At 36.2% G+C, this 20,865-nt stretch overlaps 3 protein-coding genes across 7 annotated transcripts; 1 reads left to right on the forward strand and 2 right to left on the reverse strand.

The window, feature by feature from the left end:
• Positions 1–6,298: 6,298 nt before the first annotated feature.
• On the reverse strand, positions 6,299–11,363 carry APK4 (adenosine-5'-phosphosulfate (APS) kinase 4). 5 transcript variants are annotated; one of them, XM_086243548.1, is made up of 7 exons: positions 10,814–11,363; positions 9,645–9,785; positions 7,974–8,123; positions 7,756–7,874; positions 7,477–7,561; positions 7,035–7,081; positions 6,299–6,790 (listed from the first exon to the last, which is right to left on the reverse strand). In XM_086243548.1, exons 1-7 carry the CDS (start codon positions 11,055–11,057, stop codon positions 6,776–6,778), a joined length of 801 nt encoding a protein of 266 aa, XP_086099674.1. In that variant the 5' UTR covers positions 11,058–11,363; the 3' UTR covers positions 6,299–6,775. The 5 variants fall into 5 exon arrangements, with proteins under 5 accessions (XP_086099674.1, XP_086099673.1, XP_086099675.1 ...); XM_086243547.1 differs by having other exon boundaries at positions 6,299–6,767; positions 10,814–11,354; XM_086243549.1 differs by having other exon boundaries at positions 6,299–6,767; positions 9,645–9,768; positions 10,814–10,979.
• Positions 11,364–14,373: 3,010 nt separating this feature from the next.
• Positions 14,374–17,426, reverse strand: LOC147284308 (Phototropic-responsive NPH3 family protein). The gene is made up of 4 exons (XM_086245672.1): positions 17,290–17,426; positions 17,070–17,139; positions 15,260–15,778; positions 14,374–15,048 (listed from the first exon to the last, which is right to left on the reverse strand). Exons 1-4 carry the CDS (start codon positions 17,424–17,426, stop codon positions 14,374–14,376), a joined length of 1,401 nt encoding a protein of 466 aa, XP_086101798.1.
• Positions 17,427–19,341: 1,915 nt separating this feature from the next.
• LOC147284309 (Translation protein SH3-like family protein) lies at positions 19,342–20,068 on the forward strand. The gene has a single exon (XM_086244472.1). The coding sequence runs from the start codon at positions 19,415–19,417 to the stop codon at positions 19,853–19,855; it is 441 nt and encodes a 146-aa protein (XP_086100598.1). The 5' UTR covers positions 19,342–19,414; the 3' UTR covers positions 19,856–20,068.
• The last annotated feature ends 797 nt before the right edge of the window (positions 20,069–20,865 follow it).

Genomic DNA, 20,865 nt, shown 5'->3' on the forward strand with positions numbered 1-20,865 from the left:
AGACCTTTAAGTATTGGTCCAACTCTAATATTCCAGACCTAGCTACTCTCCAATTTACATAGTTAGGAGACATATATATATATATATATATTGATGGCGGAGACATGTATTGATGGCGTCAGATTTGTTTGGATATATATTTTACTGCATAGTTAGGAGATAAATATCGATGAGAGTTATACTTTGAGTCCGCAATTTACACTCAATTTAGTTTCACATTTTGATTAACCAAAAATAATTGTATATTGCAGTTAGACCTAAAAATCGATTGAATCGGATTGATTTATCAAAATCCAGATTCAAATCGATCCATTTGTAAGTGCCTAGTGAAGCTATACAAGCTACGATTAGTGTGAATAAGGCAACGTGGAACTAAGATAAAAAAAAATAAGAAAAATATATGCAATTAAGTGATTAACCAATCAAGGGTTAATTGGATATTAATCCCTCAAACTCTTTTTTTTAAAGCCTCCCACCCATTGACTTTTTAATTCATAGATTAAGCCCGGCCAATTTTAAAAATTGCAGACACCTAGGATTAAAACACACCTAAAACTATTTACGTGGACATTAGTCAAAGGCCAGGTTAAACCTCCCAAAACAAAAAAAATTATGTTGGGATACAGTTAGGAAAAAATATATTCCAGGTGGTTTATCCTAATTTACTATTATTTTATACTAAATTACTAATTAACTAAAATTATATCATTTTACAGTATTTGTACATATAAAGTTTTTTATACTCTTTTAAGACTATAGACGACTGCTCTTGATCATCAATTTCTCCATCTTTCTAGACACATCAATAAGATGGCAAATATTATATATAAGTGTATATATATATCGTACAAAAAATGTGGTGTATGAGAGAGAGAGAGAGAGAGAGAGAGAGAGAGAGAGAGAAGGCAATTCATTCCTTCAGTTTCATGCTACAAAGTACAAACCCACGTAATATATATACTAATTTAGAATGTAAAAAGAGTATATATGAAGATGGAACCAAGAAATTAATTAAACATATATATTAATATATATAACCCAGCTGGCTACTTTTTAGCTGACTGTATTAGCTATATATATATATGTACGTGTGTCATAATATTATTAGGAAGATACACCACTAGGCAATGTCAAATGGTATATCTGTATACCTAATAATTTCTCCTAACTAAAGGCCGCTATGACAATATGGCACCCACTTCAATGATCTTTCTTTTTTCAATTTATACGATTAGTACGTAGTTAAGTTAGTTAATTTTCTTATCTTGGCAAAAAAAAAAAAAAAAAGGTAATTACATTCAATAACCTTTTTAAATACCCTTTAAATTTTTTTGACCCCCTTTCTCAAAATTAAAATTTTTTAACCCCTTTTTGGTGTGAAATTTTCATAATACTCTTCATATATATATATATATATGTTATGTTTACAACATTTTTCACAAACCCTACATTTTTTAAATCTCTCCTTTCTCTCTCTTCCCTTTCTTCTCACTCCCTTCCCTCGCTGCTCACTGAAGAAACCCAGCAAACTTGACCCACTAGCCGGCATCCTCCAACGCCCCCACTCCTCGGCCCCTGCCCTTGCCCCACTCACCGGCCTCCTCCAGCTCCCCCTCGCCCTCCAGCGCCTCCTCACCCTAAATTGGATGTATTAGTTGTATTAGTTGATTGTAGGGGTGGGCATTAAGACAGAAAATATCGAAACCATACTGTTTCGTGTCATTCCGTATTGTTTGGTCTCATTCTGTTTTTTTGTTTTCAAACCCCGTACCGTACTAATTTCAAACGGAATGAGATCGGTCCTGAAAGTTCAATACCGAGATAGCCTTATCTCGTACCGATTAATTAAAATTTAATTAAAAATTTATTTATTTCATTTAATGGGCCCAAATAACACTAAGCCCAATTCATTTTTTAACTTGTTTTCGTAGCCCAATAAATAACACTAAGCCCAATTCTTCCAAGTAACACCACTGCCGGACAGCCTAATTGGACAAGCAAATAGGGAACATATGTGATAGGCTTTTGAACTCTTCCGTTTTCATAATCTTTGCTACTTATTTGGACACTCATTTATTCACAACTAATGAATGCATGTCCAGTATTTTGTGCAGCTGTACACTACAAAGCAGTCAACTAGTCCCAACCCATTAAAGTTCTTTCAACTGTAGATCCTCAACACAGAACCACCAGACCCAACAACAATCCCAAATTCGAGCGCATCACCCGATCCGCGTCCATAAAAAACATAAATGAGAGAGAATAAGAAGAACTCAGAAACATGGTGGTGCTATAGCACATGGTCGAATTTGTGGTTAACACATGGTAAAATTTGTGGTCGACACAAACCGACTTGTAGCGACCTCGTGAGCACATGCAGCAACTTGTCGAATTTTTGGTCGACACATGGATTGTGGCAACATTTTCATATAAAGGAGTATTTTGGTCTGAAAATTGTAAAAGGGTCATTATTATTATTATTAGGTTTGGGACTAAAGGGTCCAAAAAGTTTAAGGGTTAATAAAATTATCCAAAAAAAAGTTAGTTTTCTTACAGTGGCCAAAAAAAGTTAGTTTTCTTACGTGGCCAAAAAAAAAAGGTTAGTTTCTTAAAATCTAATTTGCCTTTTTATGTAATATATATGATTCATATAATGACAAAGTTGTAGTTAAAGTTTTATATAGACAGTGGGTGGGGCCGGGAATAGGTTTTGGGGGTGGCAAATTAGCAATTTATAGTGTCACTCAAAGTAAAAATATAAAGGATTGGGAGGGGATATTGGAGAGTAGCTAAGCCTAGGTCTGGACTGAATCAATTGATGGTTGTAGCTAGCCTTTGCAGTTTTTGTTGCACCACCTGGGAAAGATCCCTATCAAAACCTCTCTTTTTTTCTCTCTCTCTCTCTCTCTCTCTCTCTCTCTCTCCTACATACACATTTTTTGTACGATATTATATATATATATATATATATATAATATCTGCCATCTTATTTTGTTAGTTCTAAATAGACAATCAAACAGCCCAAAGGCAAAACCAGGAAACAAAGTGATGATCGATCAGAGCAGATAGTCTTTTACGATCGAGTATAAAAGCTCTCTCTCTCTCTCAGAACCAGTACGTACTGAGTGTTATTGTTTCCTTACTAGCTTCAATGGCCATCTCTCTCTCAGATTATCTTTGTTTAGCTATTGCATTAAGGCCTTCTAAATTTCGTTCTGTTCTTGTTTTCTTCTTTACCCTTATCTACAAGCTTAGAGGACTTGCAAAACTCCTCAAAAGCTCTTTTTTTCAGTTGTGCACTTTGATTGTTACATATGCCATCTTCACCATTATCACCCATCCATTCAACCGGTTGCTTGAGGGGTTGGTAGTGAAATTCCCCGCCCCATCCCGACTTCCACCATACTTTCTAGCAGCTAGATTCCTACAAGAAGTCCTTACTTGTATTGTTTGGCCTTTTCTTGTGGCAATCGCTGGCCATCTCCATGAAAATGGAAATGTTGGGTTGTTATTTGGGTTTTGGGCATCAAAATTGGCCATTGGCACGATTGTTGGACCAGTGGTGGTGAATGCCCTGTGGACTGGGCTCCGAGGAAACCTAATGGTTTCCCTCTTTCTGTTATGTTCCGGCACACTCGTCCTTTATTTGACCCCCACTGAGCAACCACTACCAGACTCTATGATCGGCACGGACCTCGACGTCGAGCAACAACAAGTGGTGATCCCCTCGGAGCTAGGGAACTTGGTATATTTCGCACCCAACGTGCGAAGATTGCAGATAATTATTAGGCCATTCGTGTGGGAATTGCTCATCCTCTACGCTGTCCAAAAAGCATCAGCATCCGTATTTCAGCATTCTCTCTTTTATTATATAGGTATCATCACTCATCTCTACCTCTAACAATTTATAGTTGACATAGGTGCATGGGTTGGCTTAGGGGTTGGGTTCTTTTTGGCTATTTTGTTTTGATTTTTTTTAATAAGTATTCATAAATATAAAGCACATGCGGAGAGAAAATGATGATGAGGTTTAATTTGCAATGCAGAAAGACAGGAATTAATTAAAGATTGATAAATATTAAGTGATTGATTGATGATTGGATTTGGCCATTTGGGCATATAGTTAATTAGTAGTAATTAATGGTGGATAGACAATAATTTTAAAATATGCCTTTGTGACAATCTTCTTCTTTTGTGTATGTTACTATACCGATTTCCAATATGAGCATTCAATACTAAGTGCATGTGTAGTTTTAATTAGTTTGCAGTTGGTATATCATTGTTTATTGCTCTTTTAGAAGTTTTGTTGACCCATATATATCATTGTTTATTGAATGAAGTTTGGTTGGCCCATATATATATCATTGTTTATTCAATGAAGTTTGGTTGTTATATCTTTGAATACTTCCAAGTACCACTAAACTAAATTGGTGGATAAATAATAGTTTTAAATGACTCTGTGGAGAGAGTATTGAAAATCTTCTTGTTTTGTTTAAATTTTTTTAGGGATATTTGAGGACTCAAATGTTGATTGGCGTAGAGTTGATATGGCAGTGTTATATGATGGTGTGGGAGCAATGCTGGGAGAGATTTTCTTTTTGGGTCTATTTCGATTGGCTGGGAAGACCCACCTGTTCCTGTGCCGATACATGTTCGGAATGACGTTTCTATGGTTACCTGTTGTTATAGGTTTCAACATCTTTGCAGCGTACAATACAATTAGTTTCAAATTTTGGGTTTTGTTTTCAAGTATGGTTCTAAATGGAACCTTAGGATTGATGAAGGAAGTAATACTCAGTGGTGTGGACGCGGAATGGATAAGAAAATGGCTTGTATACATCGAACTCGGAGGTTCGATAGGCGCCTATATAGGAACTTTAGAGATGGCTATCTTTAGTTGGGTCATTGATGTCCATAATTACCGGCCGAGTGAAGCTTATTTTTTGACTGTCTTAATACATACAAGTGCTTGCTGTGCATTGATTGGCTTGAGCACTGTATGGTTTAAGCTTGATGAACCTTAAGACTCAAGAAGATAGATCTAAGAAGAGGAATGATCAAGCAGACAACACATGGCTTAAGGATGAGAATGGTCGATCAAGAGTTTTTAGCTATGAAAAGATTAGGCAACTTGTTTTGTTTTAATGCCAATGAGCTTATGTTGTTTTTATTTTGAACGCTATTTATTCAGTTTTGTTTTGTTGGAGATAATTTAATATTTGCATGGTTATTTAATATTTATCAAGAACAATTTTATATGATCATTTAGAGGCCTCCTGATTGTATTCTATGTTTTGGTTATGAGGTCATAACGTACTAATAAAACGCTCAAATTAACTTATTTGATAACTTTAAATTGAAATTTATAAAAATGATGATATTGAATTTTAAAATAGAAACACATGTCTTTCTCTTTTTCCTAGTTGACACAGGTAAATTTTTGAACAACCATTGTAACTAGGAGTTACAATTCAAATCTAGTTAGGAATGTTGTTTCCCGTGGTAACTAGGAGTTAAACTTTTGTATATAAGTAAAGCCAGCCCTTGCCTTCAACTCACAAACAAATTTCTCTTCTCTCTTGATATATCTAGATCATCATGGCAAAGACTAATTTGAAGGCTCTCTTTTTTCTGATTCTCTGCTCTTGTTTAATCTCAATCACAGCACAACACAAATCCTCAAACACACCAAAAGGGAATTCAACTGTGGACTTTATTTCAGGACAGATTAAACCAACTCGTGCCGGGACAAATTCTATGTCCAAAATGAAATACGCCCATAGTATTTTTATTACCATCAATTGGGGTATACTAACGCCTGTTGGAATTATCATGGAAAGGTATGTGAAAGGAGCATATGCGTTACGGTTCAGCCTTTCTTGTCAGCTCTTGGGTGCTTTGCTCGGTGTTATTGGCTCTCAATGGTCCCGTGTTTATAAGTTTGCCCATGGATGCATAGACATCATCGTCTCACTTCTCGCCACAATTAAATTTCTAGTCAGCAAGTGGAAGCCCAACAAAGACCACAAGCATAGCAAATACTGGAATGCTTTTAATTATATTTTGGGTTATGCAACAATCATCCTCGGCAAAATAGATATCTTCATAGGGTTTCATATATTGGCACCAAGTAAGATGTGGAAATATGTTTATATTGGGGGGTTCATTGCTGCACTCTTGGAATGGGTTATCAAAAGGAATGGGAGAGATGCAGAGAAGAAGACACGTGCAACAAAGTCATTGGAGAATCTTGTCTAGAGATAAATATTTTCTTTATTCATACAAATAGGATCTCTGGTGTTACTCATTTGCTTTATTCATACAAAATCAACATTAATCGAAAAGAATGTTTTATTCCATTACAAAATAATCACACAATGAATACATATCAACCTCCTTTCCCCAATTAAGTTCCACTTGTTTATTGCAATCTGAATGATTGAAACTTTGAAAGCCACACTACACAAGGCAGCTTTCAAACCAAGTAAATTGATTAATCGATCGATTAACTAATTTGATGGAACTGGGATACGCAGGAAACAAGCAATTTCCTAGCTTTTTTATTATTATTTTTATTTTTTAGGTGGAATAAAAGTACTGTTTGCAGCATGTTATGTTACAAGTAAAAACAGCTCTGGCGCCAAGGAATTGGAAGCCTATTTCTGCTATCAGGCCTGCAGATACCCTTTCTCCTCCAGGTAGGAAATTACGGTTTTTGCCATATCACTCGGGCAGACACAGTCCCTCCCTTTCTGCTGCAATACTATCTGCAAAATTAGTAAGTCGGAGTCTAATTTTAGACATTGACATCAGAAAATGAAAGCTAATTAGAAATTAAAAAGCATTTCAAAACAAGGAATATAAGGGCATGAATAACAAAGGGAAAACTCAAGGCTAATAGAATTTGATTTGATTAGTAATGTTGCACTATTCTAGAATAGATTTTAATAAGGAGCCAAGCATTTTTCTTGAATAGATTTGGGGAAAGGTAGCGCTGCCCTACACAGAAGGATGATCTTGCTTTACGAGCATACCTCACAATTTAATGGTGGTTCATATGGATCATCAACCCCTGTAAAACCTGCAGAGTGCCAAATAAATTATCCACCACTTATTATTCATTGAGAACAGATTTCACAGAGCACAGACAAATAGAAGAAATAGCACAACATAATAAATCCATTTAGCACTGCATTCGCTAGAAGCCTAGAGCACACTCATCTAGAAACGTAGTAAGAATGTATAAGTTAGATATATAGAAATTAGAAAACTGACTAGAAGCTCATGGATTTGCATTTCCACATCATTCCCAAAAAACAAAAAATAATTACAAGCAGTCATAATTGTTCATATTAACAGGTATAAAGAAATATTTATACCCAACTATAGCAATTAATGGCTACATCACAAGATTTCTAGCAGATAAGGAAAAGAAACAGAATTGACCATCTTTAAATTCAAACTCCTAGAAGGTACCTTTGATTTTTCCAGCTCGTGCAAGCTTGTAGAGGCCCTTCGGGTCCCTACTCTCACACACATGGAGCGGCACGTCCATGAACACCTGAGAAATGTGAGTTTTGTCAGATAACCACTATAAAGCTAGAGAGAAAGAGACGATTCTGAATAATTGTTTTCATTAAGAGAATGACTATTACACTGATCCTTAAATACAAAAGGGTTAAGTCCAACCAAATCCATTATTTCACCAAAAAAGAGCAAACCAAATCCATTCCTCATATAAAAAATGCCACATACCTCAATAAAATCTCCTTCTGGGAATAATGCACGGCAGGCATCTCGATCCTTTCTGTAGGGAGATATTAAGCTAGCAATACAAATGATGCCAGCATCCGCAAATAGCTTAGCCACCTCAGCTATTTTTTTAGCATTAGATCAATACAAGTAAATATAAAAAAATAAAAAATAAAAAAGTAAGGAAAAAAGTCTATAAAGGTAACCACAAAAGGACCTACCAATTCTACGTATGTTTTCTGCACGATCTACTGCTTTGAAACTAAGATCACGATTTAGACCATGCCGAACATTGTCACCATCAAGGATGTAGGTCAGCTTTCCTCTCAAGTGCAAGCCTTGACTCAAAGCACACGCCAAAGTGCTTTTTCCTAAAATTAGAGACCACGAATGATAGTCTGAGTAAGATTGGCATGGACTTCAGAGTAACAAATAGGACAGGAAGAATCTTCCAAGGCAGTAAAACAAAGTTGCACCAAAAGTTGTAAGCAATATAGAAAATGTTTATAGTGGAAAATTTTCCAATTATTGGATAAATTTAATGTGCTTTCTTATTTCTTTCATAGCTTCCTTAATAGTATCATGCAGCGACCACTCTGAATGATCTCAAATATCACAACTAAATAATGAAAAGCCTTACCTCAGAATTGCATACACAAATCAAGAAATGGATCAGAATTTTACAAAATTGAAAGGGGAGAGAGGAAGAGAGAGAGAGAGCGAGGGAGGGAGGAAGGAAGAGAAAAAAAATCAGAAAAGACTCGTACATGCTCAAATTACTAGTATTCTCAGATACATTTCCAGTGGTGTAGGTACAGCATAAAATAACTGATTTAACTATCGTTTTGACATTCACGAATAGCTCCACCATTTGCAATTGAAAATCAGTTGAATGGGCCATGATATAGCAAATGAACGCTTAGTTTGACAAGGCTCTCTCTGTCAGATTTGAAATTAAAATAACCATAAAGAAGTTAATAAAATTGACCAGCTTAAAAAGAATCACAGCACAAATTCCAGTGTAGCATGACAAGACTAAAAAGAAAAAAGCTTTTAGTGCACTGTTCTGTCTCTTATCTGCAATTCTGCATTAATAGTTGAATATCTAGGATTCTGAAATAGACATGAACAATTCTAATTGAACGTTGTGAAAAATATGAGTTTGGGCGATGCATAAACAATTAAGGTTGAAGAAGCTAAAACTAACTTAGTTAATATTAGTCAATGAATCCAAGCTTGAAGAGGCTATGATTATTTGCTAATAAAACTCAAGGGTACTTGGATGTGTTACATAATATCAATGTAATCAAGCAAGGGTACAATAACATTAGTACCGCAGAGAAGGCTACAAAAGGAAAGCATACAGAAAGAGATCTGTAGCTAATAAGAGATATCTTTGCTAATCTATTGTATGTGTGTGCTCGCGTGTATGAGAGAGAGAGAAGTCTACACACTCATACTATGTGAATTTCCTTTTTCTTTATCCTCTTTTGACATATTCTTGAAAGGGAAAGCTGAGGTCAAAATGATGGCACCACCTTTCATGTAGGTATCATCAACTTGCCCTCTGGTTATGGAGATGTAAAATGCCAGAAGGGGTTATACCATCAGCATGACAACTGCTATGCAGGTATAACTACAAATCACAAATCCCAATATTACAATATGCGCAAAAGAAAACATTTAAATTGTTTTTAAAAAAATCCAGAAGTATGAAAGAATTAAATTAATTTTTTCATGTAAGAAGGGATTAATAACAAAAAAAAGAGCTGAAACTTTTATGGTCTGCAGATAATTTATACTATTTATAAAGATCACAATTTTGCTTTTACATAGTTGCTAACGTAGGCACTGATTAACATTTCATATAGCAAAAGTGAATAGAAACAAACCTGAACCGCTAAGACCAGTAATCCATATGACACAGCCTTTCTGCTGAAGTAAACGTTGCCTATCAAGTTTCTCCACTGAACTTTTATGCCACACAATGTTTGCTGGATTCCCCATGGTTGACATCTGGCGAAGATTTTTACCTAGTTAGATGGTTGGTTTAGATTAGAAACCTAAATTCATCTATAAAAAAATTAAAAATAAAAACACAATCCCTCATAAACCATAACCATGCAACATATCTAGAAGCTATACTTGCACCACAAAGAAGGGTTAATAAATTTTATTAAGCTGAAGTTTAACGCATATAAAATAAAATAAAGCATGGATCCTCAATCAATATCCTTCAACGGAATTGAAAAAACTTATCGGGGAAAAGAAAAACCTCTGATATTCACGAGAGATGTTATCAGACAAATAATATACAAAAGAAGTATGAACCTTGGACAACAATATTCAATTCAAGGTTGATTTTCAACCAAAACAGCAAGAAACCCAGAAAAAGCAGGTGTGTTAGTCTCACATGTAGCTATGTCTAAACTCTAAACCAAAAGTAAATAGATAAGTAAGCAAGGTTTTATGATTACTAAATTGCTAACCACCTGGAGTAACTTGAACTGCTTTAATTGCACTCAAAGTGGGCTGCTAGTGGCACGGATGAGAATTAGCAACAAGAATGTTGTATACACAGAAGAAGAAGAAGATGCAAAGAGGGGTTGACCAAAGCAATGAGAAAGGAGAAGAAAAAAGCAAAAGCCCAATTACCATCCAAAGAGTAGTATGACTCACCCAAAACCAATTATTTAACTCAACCAAACGGTCCAAACCCGTCTTTTTTTTTTGAGAATTTACCAAAACCCATTTCGGTCAACTTACCCAACACCGAATATACCAAAACCAAAAAAGAAAAATTAAAAACAAAACAGGGAGAGCCACATTCGAAACTCTGCATCTAAAGTGAAACAACAAAAGGCCCAAATCAGAAAACCATTGCGATTGATTGTAATTCATGAAAGCTAGAAACTTCAGCTCCACAATGCAAACCAGCCATTAACTCTCGGAACCAAAATCAATAACTCCTACATACGAGAAAAACAACAACAGCAACAAAAAAAGAAAAAAAAAACAAAACAAATACAGAGAGAAATTGAAACTTCAAAAAGAGTGGTACCAGAAATGGCGGCGCAATCATCCATTGCCTTAATTGGGCGTAAGAACCTGGATCGTCCATCACCTCCACCACTCAGCCCCAAGCTCTTGCTCCTCCTACCTTCCAATCCAATCGCATTGCTGCTCCTCTTCACCTTCACAAACCCTAGCTTTACTGCCGATGAGGACAACGTCACCGACGGTCCAGATTCAGTGTCCCGCGACGGGCCACAAATCAACGGTCGCGCTCCTTTAACCACACTCATTTAACCAATAACGCTGAGATCAAAACTCAAAAGGCAAGTGCGAGACTCGATTGGGTTTTAAGCAATGGAGGCGTGGGGGAGTAGTTGACGGCTCAGCAGAGGTTTCGTGACGGCTTGATATGTTTGTGTGTTTGTTTTCTTTTTTTTTTTTTTTTTTAGTGTGTGTTTTTTTTAGAGAGCCATGGAAGGCTCACATGGAGAGGGTGGTTGACTGGTCGTGCGAGAGAGGAAGTGGTTGGTTAAAGAATTAGGGATTGAGACGAATGGCTCTGCTTCTTCCATTTCTGAATCTCTGCTCTCAAGTTCGCTACTTGTAGTTGGAGGAGACGACGAGAGATCGAACGAAGCACAGTCCTGCAAAGTTTGGGGAGTGCTGGCTTTTGGAGGTCAGTCTCACGCGCTCTTATAAAGCGTGGAGCTACGCTCCGAGGCATTATAGTCCGGCACGTGTTTTTGGCTGGTTATTTTATCCTTTTCTTACACGTGTAGTTCCTTTGGTAAGCCCACTAGGACTCCGTGGGTGGGGTACACGTCCCCCAAAAGTTTCTTTTTTTTTTCTATGCAATCTTCTCTTTTTTTTTTTTTTTTTTTTCTTCAATTTTTACTTTTACTCGTGAAATTTGGCTATAATCCTAATTGCGACCGTCACAAAACACATAATATAACATTTTATTGCCATAAATATCATAAAGAAATAATTAGGATTCTCAAATAAAAAAAAACATCCGGTGAATTTTTATATTTTGATAATTTTTGCGAAGTCAACGAATGTCTTTTTTCAAGAAGTGGATTCTCTGTCAGTAATTTCTCTACTAGACTGTACAAGACTTCTAATCTTGACCATTCAAAATAATTTAATGGCCAGGATTGTACCATCTATTTAATACTTTTAATAAACCCATTTTATATTTATCAATCACCCTTTTAATAATTTATCAAAAAATAAAAAAACAGATCTGCCATCGTCTTCTCCTAGACATTTACCCTCTGCCATGGCTGCCGCCGCTTCAAGCCATTCCCTCTTCCTCCTCCATCGTCACCCACAGCCCTTTCCTTCACTACTCTTTCATTCTCCCATTCCCAAATATATAGAGGTAGGAACACGAGCAGGCTATGCTAATCAGAAAGTGAAGAACTCCTTAGAAAAAGCAAAAGCTATAGAGCACCCCCAAACTTCAGTGCACTCCCTGCTTCACAATAGCACTTCTATAGAAAACATGGAAATCATTAGCAACATGGGAGACTATGATTGATAATGCAAGTATGAAGGAACGATGACATGGTGCATCCACAAGGTCCCTTTTCAATATGAGAGCATTTATGGCAATTAGGGTAGTTCCTCATAAAATGTTAACGCCGGGAGACTATGATTGATACCAAAGAATTATACTGAGTTATCAGGTGCAAAAGTAGGTAGGGGGGGCCATGGAGATACCCAACCCACGAATGGTTGGTCAATGATACACTAATTTGGTGGTCATTATGATATAGTGCAATTCAAGATTGTCTAGCTGATATTGAGTACGATACGTTTTTTCTTGCTTAGGGATCGAGGAGGGGGATCAAATTTAGGTGTATGGGCAATTTTATAACCCTAATGTGACACTTAATTATGCTCGGTAAATCATGGCTCAATGAAGTACGATACTATTTATGACTTTTCCATCCAACTTGAGTATCTTTTTAAATTACATGAGAGAGACAGTTGCTTTTTATAATGGGATTTTCCCACTTATTGCCAACTTACCATTGGACTTTTATAAATATATATATATTTTTTTTTAAAAGGACTTTTTTAGGTACAGATGATTTGAGCACATTTTTCAGCTGTTATATGAAATATCAGTCATTTTTAGCAATTATTTGTAGTAAGAAGGGTTTTTTTTTGGCCAATGATTGTAGTAAGAAGGGTTAATTACAAATAAATCAATAAAATTTTTCATAATTACATTTTAACCAATGCATTTTTTTGTAATTTTATTTTAGTCACTATTGATAAAAAAAATAATAAATTAATTACAATAAATTAATAAACATACATTACTATTCAGATTTAGATTTGTATTAAGTTTTTATTTGACTGCTATACAGCAAAATGACTTAAGTTTAACTCCCGCGTTTTAGGAAAAGACCTAATTAAACCCTAAATTATAAACTTCGAAACCTTAAATCATAAACTCCAGAACCCTAATTCTAAATCTTTAACTCAATTTATAAACCCTAAATCTCATTTATATACTCTGCATCTCATTTCTATACTCTAACTAAATTAAGGACAACGTCATAATTTTACTCTCATAAGCAATAAAAAAATAAATGGATAAATTAGTATTTTTCAATACACCAAAATACATGACATCATCAAATGGATTAGACTTACTGGTTAGTGACTAAAATAAAATATAATTTCAAAACTCATTGACTTTTATTAAAAAAAAAAAAATTTACATTTACAATTATATAATATTGAAATATTTCATTAATTTAAATATAAATTTTCTATGGTAAAATACAAAAGTGAAGAAAATACACACTACCAAAAATCCTATCTGTTGCGCAGTGTGGCGTCTATCTGCTGATTCTGCGGTGCAGTGAGCGACACAGACAGCGCAGCTAATGATGTTGCACGGTGTTGCTGGGCCAGCACCCAGGGTCACCATCACTCAGACGTTGATAGAGAGTGAATGACAATCGCGAGAGCTGCTTGTCGTCTCTCAAATCTCAATCAAAAGCGGACATGAATGGCACATCGACCAATCTTGTATCTACGTAGCACACAAATATTTGGTTAACTACATAAGAGTACGTAGTGACTAGTTGGAATTAATAGACATTTTTTGGATTTTGCGAGCTTGGTGGTAATTGACATAGAGTGCACTAATTGGTGACTTTCTTTTGTTAATGTGATTATCCACACTGTCTTTTTATCTTAGATTAGTGGTTCATGACCCATAAACACAAGCTAATATCTTTTTATCTTAGATTGGTGGTTCATAACCCATAAACACAAGGCTAAAGGCCCAAGAAGCGAAACAATCTTAATTCTTAATTTCTTACAGATTAGTATAGACATTCGAGTTTGAAAATAGAAAATTTTTCAGATGAATTCTTATTCAGTAGGACTGAGAAGAGTGGTAATTTGGTGGACCACATTTGCCGTCTTGGATTTACGGATTTACCATGACAATTAATGTATAAATAAAATCAAAGTTAAACACCTAAAATTAATTCTCGATCAGTAAAATTCGTAAGAGGGAAAGTGTTGCCTTGAGGCTTGAGCTGCAAAAACTTACAGGTAATTAAATATAAAATATTCCTAATAAGTCCCTATTTGATGACATCCACGTCCATCCCTAGAACTTACGATCTTGTCCTCCGGGACACGTACCCGAAACGCTTTCTTGAATCCATTGATGAACCTCTGGCTAATAGTCTTGGTTAACCTGGGAGTACTAGCCGCATTACAAGCAGTCCTCTCTGGTCCGCTGATGAGGCGAAAACTAGCCGAAGAAGCCGACCCTTTGTCACCCTTGGTTATCTTATTACAACTCTGATTGCCAGTGCCGTAGTGAAAACTCGCAGACCTACTGCCCGAGCCCTCCATTCGTATGCTTCTCTCCTGTTTCTCATGGCACTCATGCAACAGCTTCTTCATCCCACCCAGCTCTTCCTCCAGGCTCCGGATGCGCGAACACGTGGCGTTCATGGTGGCCTTGAGCACCGCGGATTGGCGGAGCACGGTGTCGCGTTCGAGGAGGGAGCCTAGAGTACTGGCGGGCTGTTGAATCAATGATTTGGTGTCGTCGCCGCCTGCGGACAAAATGGAGCGCCGAGTGTTGAGCTGCTCGATCAGCATGGCTCGGACTATGAATCGCAGGGGCATTATAGGGTTTTGCACTGCCTCCATCAGGAGTTGTGCTGACAGCTTACTGCAGTCGATGGAACTGCATATTTGTGCTTTCTGCTCCTCTGTCATTTTGCCATTGTATCTCTGCCAAAACAACAATCAATGTAAGAATTTATATTGTTAAACCTTATGTTTAGAAAGAGAACATTTCTACTTAAGCATGCAATCCATATTTTGACTCTCGAAGCTTAACAAAGAAAAAATGGCATAATGCATGATATATACAAACCTTAAACCCTATAACATGTCCCGGCCACTAAGTTATAATTAAGTGGCTAAATAAATTGACACTTACCTTGAGATATAGATCAACGAGCTTATAGACGACGTCGTGGCTTCCAAAACCACGTTGAATGGCCTGGGCGACTATTTGAAAATCCTTGGGACACACCGTTATAACCTCCTGCAGCCAATCCACACGGCCGTCACCGTCACCCGACAGAGCCAACGCTTCAATGCACCTGCTCACAAGAAACGCTGCCGTTTCCGCCTCGGGAAGCAAGGCTAGACATGAGCGGAAGACTACGGACGCGTAGTCTCTGTTAACGGCGACTACTTGACGGAAGTAGGTGTCCGTTAAGTGCAGCAAGTTGTCCTCACCGTCACCGTTAGTCTCCGTCATCTCAAGCAACTCCGCGGCTGTTCTTAGAGCTGCGAGATTGAACAGCGTTATGACGAGGTGGGCGCCGTAACAGAACTCGGCTACGAGGGTGAACGTTTCGGCCGAAATGTTTAAAGGCGGAGAGAGCGTGAAGTCCAAGACGGAATCCGTTAGTTGACGTTTTAAATATGTGCTTCTTGATGTCAGGGGATCCTATGAAGGAACAGAAAATGAGAAATACAATAAGTCACTCTTTTTTTTTATCATAATTGAAAAATAAGTAGCAATTTATATGTCTCTCAATTTTTTTTGGCCAATATATGTCTCTAACTCAATTTGAACATGAATGAGAATTTGTAAGTAGGTACTAGGTATAAACTCTTATGTTCAGTTGCTATCAATAAAAAATAAATGAAGTACATAGGTTTCAAATAACTCATTGTATCCAGTCATCCAACCATTTCAAATACTTGACCAAAAAAAAAAACCATTTCAAATTCAAAATACTAGTAGCACAAAAAGGAATCCAAAATAGTACATTGAATATAGTTATTTGAAATTCAAAATAGACCCATTGAATCTAGTACATTGAATATAGCACAAAAAGAAATCCAAAATAACTCATTGAATCTATCTAGTGCTTTTATAATTTTTCTTATTAGTTATTACCAAATCCAATTTTATATTAAAAGTATTAATTTTTTTTATATGTGAATTTAATCATGTGAAATACATTTCAACTGCTTAAAAAACATGTGTTATTTAAATTCATATGTCCAATATATACAATACACCTTTTGTGATTTCTTGCGACTATGTATTGTTTTGTCTAGCTAATTCCCTCTATCATCTCCATAAGAAATCCGATGAAGGTCTTAAAACATTTGCAACAGAAAAAAAATTACGGCATACCCTTTTAACCTTTTTTGCTACATTGGACGAAACCAAATCAATTACTTACCACAATTTTTTTGGCACATTGGAAGAAAACAAATCTATCACTTACCATAATCTTAAACATTTTGTACTACTTCTTCCTCACTAACTCTAGGGCTTTTTTGGCACTACCCTTAGACACCAATGTGTTTTGACAAAAATCTAGGCAACAACTCAACAAGAATCTTTGGACTACTACTTTTCAATTCTCTTATTAAGAGACAAATTTCACTAATCCACAATACTTCTCAATTCTCTTATACTAAAGCATTTTATTCTCGCACCCCTAAATTAAAAAAAACAAATCACATACACCAAAAATTCCCAATTTCAGCAGAAGTATTCTGGGTTGGATCTCCCTTGCTTTTATATAACAATCATTCCCAACCAAACCCCAATTTCAGCTGCTTGCAAAAACACAATGTACTAAAAATTTTGGCCTTCACCACTAAAAAAAAAATATTGACAAATTACAAACATAACTTCATCCAAGGCCAACAACTCTAAAATTTGCAGAAGATCATCAAACAAATTAAAACAACTTAGAATGAAGATGTAATTGACAAACCTTGTGCAAATGGAAACATTTTCCCTCGACTTGAATAAAAACTTCTGTTTTGTGCCCTGTTGCCCGAGACCTAATACAAGCGCGCACAAAAACACAACCAGAAATTAAAATACTACAAGAAACTTTCGGAACTATGTAACGTCGAATTTGAATAATATATAAAACCTGAAGTTTAAAATATATAAAAGAAATGAAAAAAAATTGAAAGATTAATAATTACCATGATTCTACTCTAGAATGGAGAGGTGTAGAAGGAGAAGAGAAGGCAGGGGAGAGAGAAGGGGAGGCAGAGGAGAATTCATAGTCTTCTTCTTCATAGATGGTCTCAACCACCCCAAGATTTTTCCAACCCCTCATTGCCTACTAGTCACTTCTTACTCCTTGAGAAACTCACAGTTTTTTTTTGCAGATTTTTTTTTTTAATTACTGCTGCTTTTATTGCCATTAGGGTTTTCTGTTTTTGAAGGGTGAGGAATTCCCTGCTGCTCAATCGTTAGGAGGGGTATATTAATGGCGTGCATGTGATGACTCATAAATGCATTCTTGCATTTACTCCTTTGCTTTGAATGCAGTGTTGGTTTCTTTTTATTTTCTTTTTTCTTTTTTGTTTAGGACATAAATTCTATTTGGTAGGTAGATCGTTTTATTTGGGAAATCTGATTTGGTCGATCAGTACCACAAATTAATTGCCTTGAGTCTTGAAGATCATGAAGACATTCTTGTGGATTTCATGCAGGATTTGGATCGTTTCATTGTCTTGGTTAATTATTCTGGACTTTTAATTCAAGTGATCCTTGAAATCCAAGAAAAACTCAAAAGGACTTGAGGTATTAAATTCTCTAGACATAAAAAGAAAAACAAAAAAATTTCTTTAGACATAGGTACGTATATACCCCATTTTTATATAAAAGGTGATACATTTTTCAAAAGTGCTCATTTCCGCAAAATAAGCAGGACCCTAGAATGCTAATCAACTGATGAAAAGTTAAGGAAGCTAAGATAATGAAAGTATGCAACAAATTTCGTACCATGGAAACTGACTTACGTACCTTTGTATCAATAAGTTATTCATGATGTAGTGTTATTTTCTACAAGACATCCTAAGTTCAAATCACGCGCGTCATCAATTATCAATAATATAAAATGAGTCATCTTTTTCATGCATGATGCCATATGATGAAAATCAATAGACTCTTGTATTTATTGTATGTGATATGTGTATAAATATTAGACAGTCTACCAACTAGCTTTTATTTTAGTGGATTTCTCTTCACAATCTAAATGACATTAGTCCCCCTCGATCTCCTAGTTCTCAAAAAAAAAAAAAAAAAATTCTAAATTTTTGTTTTCACTTTACGTGACATTTTCATATTCGATTCTACCATATTATTATTTTTACTATAATAATCTGGTGTGCATATTATGTATCACATATTCACATGAAACTAGGAAAAATTGAGATAATAGCATTTTCTATAAATGTTCCATGGGAATCAATTGAAATAGAGGAACTAATAGCCAGAAATATATTTTAGCTTTTATATGATATATACATGTTGTATTATTATACATCAAGTTTATTTATCTCTCTCATTATGTGACCTAATAAGTGATGAGCGAGATATACACAAAAGGTTATATAATCATGATACATAAATTTTTCTCATAATATTATTTACAAATGTCAAATTCAACTTTGTAAATATAAGGTCATTGCTCAATGATATATATGTTGCAGACAATGTAGTTTGGGTGAAGGAAGCTCCCTCCCCCATGGTTCTGTTCTATCCTTTTTGGGGATAGTTCAATTCTTAGCCCAGAGCCTTAATTTAAATTTCACTCATTTATGAGAGTTAGTGAAGTAAAAAAAAAAAAAAAAAAAGAACAATGCTCTAAAATTTAATTTTTTATCTCTATAATTTACATTACATCTTCATATTACTTAGAATTAAAGGCCAGTCTTGGATCCTCAAATATCCAGGGCCCCAAATTTATAGACTCCCTATATATTATCTTGAGCCCAAATAATCACGTGAATATACATGAAGGATCAATAGCCTAATTCAGCTAGAGTGTTCAAAATCTTAAAAACGGCTTAGTAGCATTTCCCAAAAAATAAAAGTTGGGTCACTTTTCCTATTGGAGCCCTATGGCATTCATTGGGCCCCCAAAACCCATCATCCGGCCCAGATATAGAAAACCCAGAACCACAAGCAAAGCCTGATACTGAACCAGCCCATCGGCACCAATCTCTTAAGCAGCAGCAAAACCCTAGCCAAACCTCACTCTCTCATTTGCCGTCACAGAGAGCAAGGCAGCAAGCCAAACCCAGAGAACCAGCGAAGATGAAGTACAACCCGCGCGTGACCAGCTCCCGGCGGAAGAACCGCAAGGCCCACTTCACGGCGCCGTCGAGCGTGCGCCGCGTGCTTATGAGCGCGCCGCTCTCATCCGACCTCCGCTCCAAGTACAACGTGCGGTCCATGCCGGTGCGCAAGGACGACGAGGTCCAGGTCGTGCGTGGGACCTACAAGGGCCGCGAGGGCAAGGTCGTCCAGGTCTACCGCCGCAAGTGGGTCATCCACATCGAGCGGATCACCCGCGAGAAGGTTAACGGGTCGACTGTGAATGTGGGTATCAACCCGTCGAAAGTTGTGATCACGAAGCTCAGGCTCGACAAGGATCGCAAGTCCCTGCTCGACCGCAAGGCCAAGGGTCGCGCTGCCGCCGACAAGGACAAGGGGACCAAGTTCACCGCCGAGGATATCATGCAGAACATCGACTGATTTTGGTGATGATTTTAGATCCCTTTTGGTGTTTTTGGTAGTATAATTAGCGACGGTTAATTGGGTTTTTGTTTTTTAAATATTTCGTTTTTAAAGTATGGACGGATGGATTTGGTGTTTAATGCCTTTTGAGGGTCTTATGATTGGATCTTCAATCATAGACATGGATTTTCTGCTATTTTTAATGCTATTATATTCAGATATTTCTGGAAATGATTTGGGTTTAATTTATTTTTTAATATGCTATGCTATGATTTGATTTAATTTTTATTTATTAAAGGTGTCTGATACGTCTGTTATGAGAAACAAATGCTTATGCTTGATTTCGTATTGGGATTAAAGGAAATGCTAGTTCCTTTTTGTTGTAATATGTATGAGAGGAGGGAAGAACTGAATCTTTAGTTTAATAGGCATTGTTTATTGGATTTAGACTAGGGTTTATGGCACATTTCTACTTTTGCTTTTTGATTGATGTTTTTGTTGCTCTAGGGTTTTTTAAAGCATTGGTTTGGTTACTCTAAATATTGAGATGTTTTGGCTTTGGATTGTGAAATAATTATATGGGTATCATTCACTGATGCGTATTGGTTTATTTTCATTTTAGTGCAATATTGAGCTAAGGTTATTGGGACGCTACTCTTTATGACTGCAATCTTCAAATAAGGTTTTTGTTAAGTTTTAGTGTGATGTCAGCAGTGGTGGGATATAAAGATACGCGGGTTTGAGTTTTTCATAGGCATGCGGTCTATGAATAATAATTCGTGAAAGGTTTGTAGTAGTTTCAGTTTTATGGCCATAGAAGTTTCTTCTTGTTCAACATGCATTCTTCATGCTCTTTATTCACTTCTCAAACCTAGGTGATATTAATTTTCTTCTAATCACAGCATTTCAGCTGTTTGTTGGGTTGACTTCTCAGATTAAATTCCAGTATTCCACCATTCATAGGAATAAGTTTGTATTCTTCTTGTTTAGTAACAGATCCTATCTGTCGATTCATGCTGCCGTAGGCA

The sequence above is a fragment of the Dryas octopetala genome, chromosome 5, assembly GCF_963921425.1.
Source record: "Dryas octopetala chromosome 5, drDryOcto1.1, whole genome shotgun sequence".
Classification (NCBI taxonomy): domain Eukaryota; kingdom Viridiplantae; phylum Streptophyta; class Magnoliopsida; order Rosales; family Rosaceae; genus Dryas; species Dryas octopetala.